The sequence below is a fragment of the Mytilus galloprovincialis genome, chromosome 7, assembly GCF_965363235.1.
Source record: "Mytilus galloprovincialis chromosome 7, xbMytGall1.hap1.1, whole genome shotgun sequence".
Taxonomy (NCBI): Eukaryota; Metazoa; Mollusca; class Bivalvia; order Mytilida; family Mytilidae; genus Mytilus; species Mytilus galloprovincialis.
In genome coordinates this window covers 66,216,565-66,228,649 of record NC_134844.1, presented here as the reverse complement: position 1 = coordinate 66,228,649, position 12,085 = coordinate 66,216,565, and the positions used below count along the sequence as shown (strand labels likewise).

Sequence of the window (12,085 nt, the reverse complement as noted above, 5' to 3'; positions counted from 1 at the left end):
CAGTTAGATGTTAAAATTTCTTGATTTGGTGAAAATCTATACCAATTATTGGTGATTAAAAATTGTTCCAAGAATTTATTAAACGCTCATACTTCCATGAATAATATAAATGAAAATCCAGAAAAAAACCATCCATATACAAATGCATGATACTGGTTTTTTTTCCTTAATTTTTTTTTCTGTATTCTATATTATCTATAAACTCACCAAATTTTGTAAACTATTTATCATACAGTTAATACAAGTATTGCTCTTTTTTTTTCTTGAATGTTACTTAATATGTGAAAACTACAAAGGGTTTTAAGTTTTTCCACCTCAAAAATTTCCTAGTGGTTAGTTCATGTCTCAAAAATTGATGATATTTAATGTTTAAACTCTTCAAAGTATTTTGTTTCAATGACAAATTCTAGTATGTTATTGTGATATTACATTGTAATGTGTTAAATAAAAATGAAAAAAATAACATGCTTCTTGTTTTAATCATACTAAAGCAAAGACATTATTATTGTTTTTAGTATATAATTATTTGTTATTTGGCAGTTATACCAATGAAATAAAATTCAGAATGGAAGTGGAGAATGTGCTACCAAGAGAGAACAATCTGACCAGAGAACAAAACACAAATCAAGGTCACCAATGGGTCTTCAACACAGTGAGAATATCCCCTACCCAGAGGAGGCTTCAGCTGGCACATAAACACACATGTATATCAGTTCAGTGAAAATGTACATACATCACATTAAACCTGGAATCATAATGAACAAAAGTTAAAAAAAAAAACATGATAGAAATGAGATGTGTTATGAGATTCCCCTCTTATGATTGCCATTGAGACCACTCTTTATTCAAGTCACAATGTGTAAAAAGTAAACAATAATATTGTAAGTCAAAGTACGGCCTTCCACATGGAACCACACTGAACAGAAAGATATAAAGGGCCCCAACATGACTAGTGTGAAACAATACAAATAGAAAAACTAATGATTTCGAAAATAATTTATGATGTAGCAGCTTCAAATCATGCTGAGTTATAGTGTTTTTACCATCTTTATCCATTAAAAAATGTTTCATCTAAATTTAACTAAGAAGCAATAGTTTTTTTTCAGATTGACCTATTAGTCAATTTATTTCACTTGACTGGGCGGAGTTTAACCGATTCGCTCATAATAAACCAGTCCATCTATATATAGGTGTTTTAGGATAAACTCATTAATGAAGTGTCCAGTCATTCTTTTGTGAATTCCTTTGATGACACTGATAGGTGATTAAAAATCAGTAAAAAGTATAACGGCAATCATCCTTATCACACACATCTTCAATAGACCGTCCTAATGCAAATTAAAACGTAAGCTCCGCCCGATCAGTTGAAATAACATTGGTAATACGTATATGTGATTATTCTTTATGTTTAGTTTAAAGGAGAAAATTCATTTTGTTCGTGTTCTTTCTCTGCCATTTTTGTTAAACACAGGTCCTGTCTGTCGTATAATAAGATACTGTAACATTTTATGAATTAAAATTCTGATGGTACTGGTTCGCTTAAATGTTACATTTCCTTCTATATCTTAGTATGTTGATACTGATGTAATAGTGAATTTTTATCTCATCATTTTTAGCTCACCTGGCCCAAAGGGCCAAGTGAGCTTTTCTCATCACTTGGCGTCCGTCGTCTGTCGTCGTCGTCCATCGTCGTTAACTTTTACAAAAATCTTCTTCTCTGAAACTACTGGGCCAAATTTAACCAAACTTGGCCAAAATCATCATTGGGGTATCTAGTTTAAAAGATGTGTGGCGTGACCCGGTCAACCAACCAAGATGGCCGCCACGGCTAAAAATAGAACATAGGGGTAAAATGCAGTTTTTGGCTTATAACTCAAAAACCAAAGCATTTAGAGCAAATCTGACATGGGTAAAACTGTTTATCAGGTCAAGATCTATCTGCCCTGAAATTTTCAGATGAATCGGTCAATCCATTGTTGGGTTGCTGCCCCTGAATTGGTAATTTTGAGGAAATTTTGCTGTTTTTGGTTATTATCTTGAATATTATTATAGATAGAGATAAACTGTAAACAGCAATAATGTTCAGCAAAGTAAGATCAACAAATAAGTCAACATGACCAAAATGGTCAGTTGATCCGTTTAGGAGTTATTGCCCTTTATAGTCAATTTTTAACCATTGTTCGTAAATTAAAGTAATCTTTTACAAAAATCTTCTCTGAAACTACTGGGCCAAATTAATCCAAACTTGGCCACAATCATCTTTGTGGTACCTCGTTTAAAAAATGTGTGGCGTGACCTGGTCAACCAACCAAGATGGCCGCCACGGCTAAAAATAGAACATAGGGGTAAAATGCAGTTTTTGGCTTATAACTCAAAAACCAAAGCATTTTGAGGAAATCTGACATGGGATAAAAATGTTTATCAGGTCAAGATCTATCTGCCCTGCAATTTTCAGTTGAATCGGTTAACCCGTTGTTGGGTTGCTGCCCCTGAATTGGTAATTTTGAGGAAATTTTGCTGTTTTTGGTTATTATCTTGAATAGATAAAGATAAACTGTAAACATCAATAATGTTCAGCAAAGTTAGATTTACAAATAAGTCAACATGACCGAAATGGTCAGTTGACCCCTTTAGGAGTTATTGCCCTTTATAGTAAATTTTTAACCATTTTTCATAAATCTAAGTAATCTTTTACAAAAATCTCCACTGAAACTACAATCATCTTTGGGGTATCTAGTTTGAAAAATGTGTCCGATGACCTGGCCATTCAACCAAGATGGCCACCACAGCTAAAAATAGAACATGGGGATAACTATGAAACCAAAGCATTTAGAGCAAAACTGACAAGGAGTTATATTGTTAATCAAGTCAATATCTATCTGCCCTGAATTTTTCAGATGAATTGGACAACTGGTTGTTGGGTTGCTGCCCTCCAACTGGTAATTTTTAAAGAAATTTTTACCGTTTTTGGTTATCTTGAATACTATTATAGAAAGCGATAAACTGTAAACAGCAATAATGTTCAGCAAAGTAAGATCTACAAATAAGTCAACATGACCTAAATGGTCAATTGACCCCTTAAGGAGTTATTGCCCTTTATAGTCAATTTTTAACAATTTTCATTAATTTGGTAAATTTATGTAAATTTTTACCAAATATAGTTCTCTGTTACTAATGGGCAAAGTTCATTATAGATATAATTGTAAGAAGCAAAATCGTTCAATAAAGTAAGAACTTCACACACATCACCATCACCAAAATACAATTTTGTCATGAATCCATTTGTGTCCTTTGTTTAATATGCACATAGACCAAGGTGAGCGACACAGGCTCTTTAGAGCCTCTAGTTTTGACAATGCTATTCATTCAAAGATGTAGAAATAACTTATAACTGGTGATGGAATCCGATCCTTGTTGTATCTGTTTTAAACTCTGAGCTATTTTCTGTACGGAAACTTAATTAAATATACTTTTTAAAGACTGGGTCAATTGATTCAGAAATCATCAAAAAGTACCCAAAACACCAGTAAAAATCCTTTGTCTATAAGAAACTAAAACTTGACCTGTAACTTTTATGATATACCGTTAACAGAGTATAAAAGTGCAGAAAATAAAACTTTCATTCCTTTTTCTTTTTCAAAGAATTACAGCTTTGTCATGTTAGTTCACCAATAATGTATATTTTCAATAAGGCAGCAATTTGTTATTTGAATTAAAATGTTTCTGTTTGTATGAATGCTACGAAATTCTCATGTGGAGCAAAGTGCATTCGTCACAACTCGGCATCTAGAGAAGGAGAGTAGCGGTCCCGAGGATTGCCTATTGAAGCACAGTGTTTTCAAACAATTATTAGAACGAAGCTTCCAGAATATCGTTTCAGCTGTCAATACAAAAAAACTATAAATAATTGATAGTGTTTTGCTAAAAGTGAGATAGTTTTCCTGTAATCTTACCTCATGTCAAAATAAAAACTAATGAAAATCTATTATGACTAATCAATCTGTCTGTAGGCGTTATAATAGACATCACTACCACAAACATTTAAACATCATATGAATTTGTGCGAACAATCATTTATATTTAGCACACACAATATTAGGTTAAGACCACACTATTGTTATATTGAGGACACACATTATTATTTTGTAGTGACACAGTTGGATGATAAACCCAAACTGACTTTCGAAGTCGATGCACATTGTGACAACCGGTCAACGTACTAATACATCTTTTGACTTGCAATCAATATAGTTCACAATTTATCTTCATTTGATAGAAAAAAATATAAAACAAACGGATAAAAGGTAACGCAAGTGGTGGCAGTCCCTTAAGGATGTTTGTTTGTCATGTTTTGGAATTTTTGTCAGATTTTCGAAAAAAAAAAATTAAAAAAATTTGCCCATGAACCCCCATTTTTCTTGTATGATTATAAACCGTTTGTAAAAGTCTCATAAAATTTTATTTATTTCTTAATAGTTTTTGAGAACTTTAACTGTTCAATGATAAAGCTACGAAAAATCAAGAGAGAATATTTACCCGCCAAAATTCCAATGGCTAATATCTCGAAAATAAGCACATTGACCCCTATATTTTTTTTGGCTTTTTTGAATACTCAATGAATCCCCTATCAATATATACTAGTTTTATGGAAAGTTATTTATTTTGAAACTGATCAGCAAACATCCTTAACCGGAAATCTTAGTCATACTTATATTTGAAATAATGAAACAAATAGATTTTGCATTTCACATTTAGACGAAACAAAATAACATATATAGGGATATTAATTTGATATATATATATATATATATATATATAATGGAACATCAGAAGATATTAAAGATTTTTTTTTCATCTGGCATATACTTAAAATTTCTTACTGAAATTTAGCCATGAAATTTCAAACTATTCATAAATGCAGTTATAATAACTTAAAGTCACATATTTACAAACGAATGCCATCTAGTCCTTCTTTTCTCTTCCATCCCCCCCCCCCCCCCCCCCCCCCCCATTTAAATAGATGTCACTCACAGTTTGTATTCTGAGGACTTAATAAAAGCTGTTATCTGTTTTCAACCCACTTTGTTAACTGTTATCAGCATTTTAGCATTTTTGTTAACCGTTTTTGCCAAAATCGAGGTGTTGTTAACATGTTAACGGACCCCCTATTGCCTCTCCTCAATATTTTAGCCATTACAAATAAATACAAATCTAACAGATTTAAGATAATTGTTATGATAACATCCAATGTAATCAAAATCAATATCTTCACTTACTCAATTGTTTATGGTTGGCCCATCCTTGAGATTCAAAGGTTGTGATCGTGTTCAACTTTGTACCTCTGTTCGAAGAAGAATTTAATGTTAAACCAATAAGTATTTATAGCAAACACAAAAGTCTTCAAAAGAGGGACGAAAGATACCAAAAGGACAGGACTTGCATACTGATCAGAGATCAAATTATATACACACAGTTTCTGCATTTCCACATGAAGACAAAAAACAAATCAATTCTATGAATTTCAGCATGGTCAATCAATGATTTACAATAATAATCATAAAAAATTAATATCTAAGCGCATGATACGCCCATTGTATTTTCAAAAAATTAAGTTCTGTATAACTCTTCAATATCAGAAATTAGAAAAAAAATAAAGGGGGATTATTCTTATAGATATAAACTAGTCACCAAAGTTTCATTAAACTGATTTAAGCATTCTAAAGTTATTGCCCGAAAACTAGGAAAATAATAAAAACCAATAACTCGGAAATGTATAATCTAAAATTTATAAACCAAAACTGTCATACATGTTGACCTCGAACGGGCATGCAATGGTATACAATTATTCATTCCACAAACGGGAGTATAACAATCTACTATTTCAACACTATTCCTCGTCTGAGCTATTTTATGAGTTTTTATTGTCTCTTTTAAATTGAAATGGACATATCATTATCACGTTCTAATGTAACTGCAAATTTGGAATACAGAAGTTATTAAGTCGTCAAGTTTTAAACGTTTAGATGTAACTCCAATGAAACAGGCCGCGTTATATACGATCACTGATTTGTTCGAAAAGCTATATACATTTAGAATATATATTATTTCTATTCTGATAAGGACAATTAAGGTAATTTCTATGTCCGATAAGTATAAGTGTAAAAGCGTCTTCCATGAACCTCCCTTTTTGTTTGTAAAGAAGCAAACGGCTGGCACTGAGATTTTTCAGAGGGAGGAGTTTGAACAGTCAGCATGATCGGTTGTCGTATCTAGGTCAAATATGTCAATTTCGGAATGCAACACATTAGGGGACGACCATTTGATATTCTGGGGAGGGGGGCAGGAGGATTTTGAAAATAAATAACTCCGCCTTGATAATCACAGAAATAAATGGTTTGTTCTATGGTAGTTTGAAAATAAATTACCTGACTTGCAATGTATTGAAAATAAATAACTCAGCCGGTCTAATTGAGAGTATGAGATGGCACCAGATTCTTCATAAGTTCATCTTTTCCCCCCAAAAAAAATCGGGAAACACTTCCCAATTTTTTAATAATAAAAGCGTAAATATTATTTAAATATACTTGAAATGTCTGAAAATTGGTTTCATTTAACTTGAGGTATATTGTCTCAGGAAACCTTACCTCACTTTTATTTTTACACGGCCGTAACTACATTGAATCAAATGCCTAATTTGGGAAATTTCAAAACCAAACGCTTTTCTCCATATCAAATTGTGTTCAAGGCGAGAGCCTTGCAAGAAGCAAATTCTGTTTTCCGCAGACGTAGCCCTGATTTTTCGGGGATCAATGTTTCTTATTTATTTTTCTTTTGTCCATTGATTGCCTTTCTGTATTCTGTTAGTGTTGCATTTAGTAAGTTTGTTATGAACTTGATCATGAGTTTACCAGCAGCCACAGACTTTAAAACTATGTAAATTTCAATTTTGCTTTATCATGCACATTGGTCTTTTGATGTTGTCCATAGAAACTTAAGTATTGCACTGAATTTATACATTTTGCTTTGAGACCAAAATATTGTCAAAAATTATTAAAGCAAAACTTGCATTTTCAGATTATGAAAGGGTCTTCGGAACACTCAGAAAGCATGATTTTGCATCATTTGTTCTATAGCTTCTTGGGCCTTCAGTGGCTCCAAAACCCTTCAAAAAATATTTTTCCTCGCTCCCCTCGGGGCAGAGGATGATGATTAATTCTGATTAAATGGTACATAATGACTCGACTATACATGTATTATTTATAATAAACAAATCATCTAAACATTGTATGTTTTCGAATATCATAAATATAGTTGTGAAAATAAATAATCAGTCCTTTGATTTAATGGAAATGAAAAATCTTGCTACAATAGTGCGGAAAATGGAATAATATGTCCTCTTAATTTACAAAAATTAATATCAAATCAAAAACAAATCCTCCTGGATTTAGAGCATGGGTCTGTTCACAGATCTTCACAAAGCAAAAGAAGCACGTCATATTAGAATCTGCATTATTTATCATTTTGTCTGTATGACTTCCTGAAAGATATTCTGCTATTGATTCTGTAAAGAATAATAATTAATAATTGAATATCATAAACAGTTGTCATATACATAGAGAAAACTGTTTTAAAGTTAAACATTATTTTCAATTCGTGTAAAAAGCTGTTTTTTTTTCCAATTCAAACATGGACTTTGTTTCTAACCTTGCAAATGTGGAAAAGAAAACCATGACGTTCACCCATATCGCTTGCTTGTCGATGTTGTTGTTTCCTGTCAATGCACTCAAGGTAATATTTTCTTTTACATTTGTCATTTTGAAGAACACTTACTACCAGATTAAGGCAAAATATGTTAAAATCGCATATACTGGTCATAACTTCATTTTCTAATAAAACATCTAACATACAAATCAAGGAAAGACGCAGGAACTAAGTACTAGTATTCAAAGTTGTGTCCAAACTAGACTTCGGTTCAAAAGAGGGGCGAATGATACTAAAGATCAAAAATAGACTGACAACGTCATGGCTTATATAGACAAATGATTAATATTACACAAGACATAAAATAGAAAAGTAAATACTAAGAAACACAAACCCCACCAAAAACCATACAAGGTATTCAAAAAATAAAAACAAATTTCACATTGAACGAGTTATCATGGAAACAACAAATGAGAAAATTTACATATTTTGTAACATTTCTTCATTGTCCTTGTTATTCATAAACTTTTAAGTACAAGTATATTAGGTTAGCCTAGGTAAGTATGTGCGCATCCAAGAAACCCCTTTATATTTGGTGAGATAATATAAATAGTTATTATAAAGCATCTAATATATTTGTTTGTTGTTTTTTGGATGTTCACCTTATATTGCAGAATCGTTTTTCCTTGTAGTTATGCGTCTTCAGACATGGAGAAACCATCAAAAAGGAAGTTTAACTGTTATGTCAGATTTTTTTGGTAGACATATATTGAACAATAATAACTAATACTTCTATAACAGGGGTTTTCGTCGTTCCTGTTATATTTAGAATTCGGGGGAAAAGTCACTAGATACTGATGAAACAAAACTAAGTTTAGCTGTACGATGGTTTATAAACAACTTCTTCAATAGTGCAATACATTAATTACAATAAAAGTTCAACGGTAAATATTCCGAAAAGACAAAACAAATGGGAATTCCAATAAATGTTCTATACTAAGCACAATGAATGTCACAGTAAATGCACGGCGCCCGTACAGCTTGACCGCTGGTATCCAACTGACTATTCGCATAGAAACGATATTAAATGTATTACGCAATCTTACTTAATCATAACTACATGTAATAATGAAATTTGTCACGTAATGCTATAAACGAATAATACAATTAAAACATATATACGATAACAAGAAATAGACAATGCTAGGATTAAAATGGATTAATTTCTTAACGTGTAGGCTAACAATTTTGAGAACAATGGTATCTTGCTTTTAGATAAAATTTGAATTGTTACAAAATAAAATAAAAAAGGAAAATATCGCTGTCACACTTCGCTCAAGAACTTTTCGTTGTTATTTATGCCCCTGCCATAGAAGAGTGTCCATTAAGTTTCTACTTTTGTTCGTCTGTACAACCGTTCAAACGTCTGCACATCTGCACGGCTGTACGTCCTGACTTAAATTCGCCTCTTACAAATTTTATTAAACTTTACACAATACTGATTACCATAACAGACAGATAAAGTTTGCATTTGGGTGTGTCACTTTTTTAATTTTTCTATAGTTATGCCCTTTACAAATCGAAAAAAAATAGTTGATGTTTTAATTACAATTCTGTAACTTTAATTTGCTCAGCCAATTGCAAATGTTATGAATATTACATATACAATGATTAACACCACTAACACAGATCCAGTTTTAAATTTCGGTGGTGTTTCTTTTACCGTTCTATAGTTATGCTCTTATAATGTTTACAAATGGAAAATATGCTGCATTTTTTGTTTCCATTTTCTAACTTTAGTTTGCCTCCACCTAATGTTATGGCCCCCAAAGGTGACTGGGAAATAGAAATATGGTCACTTGGTCTTCTTCCGACCTGCTGTAAAACGCTTGCCGAAGTGGGGCGTCCGTTTGGCTGTGCGGGATGTATCAAGTTCGCAGTCACGTCCGTTCAAATTGGGGACGTTAAATCCGATGCCTCGTGTAAGGAGAGTGCCACGCTCTTTGCACGTTAAGAACCCTTGCAACAACTCTTTGAGGGGTCCGTAGGTGGCCTGTTGCAAGGCAAAATTTCTATCCCTATCCAATATACCCTCATTTTCCAGTGGCAGTCCAAATTTCCCCGACCATCATCCCAGATGGCCTCTATTGTATCAACCTACCTATTGTATTTATTGTGAACTTGTTCTCGTCCTGAATATGCATAAAATATTTGCCACTGGACGTTAAGCAACCAACAGTCAATCAATCCTAATGTTATGAAACATTTACACAATGCTTAGGGACGACATCAAAAGATCAATGTAAGATAAAAAACTTAATTCAAATAGTTTGGGGGTGGGGTTGAACTGCTGCAAGATTTGGTTATCCGACATTGATTTTTACATATATCCATATGGCTCAATCAATTTTTCCCAAATTAAGTTAATAGGGGGGTAGGGGGGTCAGTGAAAAAACTATTTGAATTAAGTTTTTTATCCTTCATTGAACTCATCCCTTATTACCATGAACATTACACTTAGTACAAATTTGGGTAGCGTCAATCTATCGTGCATGAGTTGTCTCTCTTTATAACATCCAAGCAGAAGCATCATATGTGTCCCATTGATTTCCAATTTCTTTTAGTTTAATTAACATCTTGAAAAGAATATCATTAAAGTAAAGCTGACAACAATTAACGCGCAACAGTCAATATAGCCTTTTCAACAACAATATTCTTACTAAGTTTTACTGTGCATATTGCTATGTGCCTCTTAATTCTACATTTCTTACATGAATAGGGGGAGGATTGAGATCGCACAAAATATGTTTAACCCCGTCGTGTCTTAACACCTATCCTCAGTCAGGGCCTCTGGTCTTTGTTTGTGTTTAGTATTTTGTTTTGAATTTAAGTTCATTTATTTGTTTTGAAGTAACTTCAAAACATATAAAATCATTTGAAATTCATAAAGCACTTTTTATTTAGATGCTAACTGAGAACCACCTTCGGAATCGGGATTATTTAGCTGCGTTGAAGACCCATTGATGACCTTCGCATGTTATCTGCTTTCTGGTCGGGTTGTTATCCTTTTGCCATATTTCGCATTTCCTTTCTTAATTTTATCGAACTCAGTTATTCCGTCGATTGTATGGTGGTTTAAGTCATTACACGAATAAGCTGAAAATGTCATGACAAAAACAAAAATAATTAAAGGATTAGCAAAAGTGTACATTATCATAGAAAAGTAACGATTAAGCAACACGAACCAGAATCCGAATATTTACAAAGTTTTATATTATTTTATATTTTGTAAACATTTCATTACAGTGTCCAGTACAAGTTTTTGGTGAGTTTTTGTTTTCAAAAGTACTATTAGCAATGATTTGTTCCGTTTTTAATACTATGATGTACTTTATAGGTAAAATAGCGATAAACAGATTACCTTTGGTCATCTTAACTGATTGCATTTCTCAATTTCGACGTCCCGGCTCTTGATGAAAGCGCGAAAATCTATGGCAAGCCGTTCTCGTCAAAACTATGTTTAAACCATTTTTCGAAAAATTTACACACTGAGAATTACAACAAAGCACACTGAAATTTAAAAACTTCAAAACGCACACTGAGAATGGAAAATTACACACTGAGAATTGAAAATTACACACTGAGAATTGAAAATTACACACTGAGAATTAAAAATTTCATAAAGACGCACTGAGATTACAAAAATGAAAAATGCACACTGAGAATTGAAAATTACACACTGAGAATTGAAAATTACACACTGAGAATTGAAAATTACACACTGAGATTTCAAAAAGACACACTGAGAATAAATAAACTGAAAACACACACTGAGAATTTGAAATTACACACTGAGAATTTAAAATTACACACTGAGAATTTAAAATTACACACTGAGATTTGTGCGCACTTTTTATGCGCACATATCTAATTAGCATACTTAATCTGAATCTATTACAAGCTTAAAACAACAAGGGGACAGAACTCGTTAGTCCTTCGATTTGGTTCCAAATTATTAATAAAAAAAACTTTAGAAATACAAGAACAAGAAAAATACCCACTTACTCTTATTACAAAATATAACCAAATGGTGAAAAACTTTATTAAAATTATAAGAAAACATTGGAACAACCTGCAAAAGAATGCAGTGAAATTTTTACCCAAGTGTCTATTATAGCATTATATCTATGATTATAGCATATAAACGTAACAAAAATATAAAAGATTAACTAGTGAAATCAGGGAAACAGTTGGAAGACTTTTGAAAAGGGACCCATGTTTAGATACTGGTAGTAATGATCTGAATTAAAGGCAACAAACTTATGAATATGAGCGATGTTAAGTCTTGAAATTTATTACGAATGTTGGTTGAAGGAATCGCATT

At 32.4% G+C, this 12,085-nt stretch overlaps 1 protein-coding gene across 1 annotated transcript in view; it reads right to left on the bottom strand.

Moving 5' to 3' along the window:
* Positions 1-3,974, bottom strand: part of LOC143083496 (CCR4-NOT transcription complex subunit 11-like) — a 34,524-nt gene extending 30,550 nt beyond the window's left edge. Inside the window, exon 1 of the mRNA XM_076259755.1 lies at positions 3,954-3,974. Within this exon, the coding sequence (XP_076115870.1) occupies positions 3,954-3,958 (5 nt within the window). The 5' untranslated portion in view covers positions 3,959-3,974. The remainder of the gene's footprint in view (positions 1-3,953) is intronic.
* Positions 3,975-12,085: the final 8,111 nt, after the last annotated feature.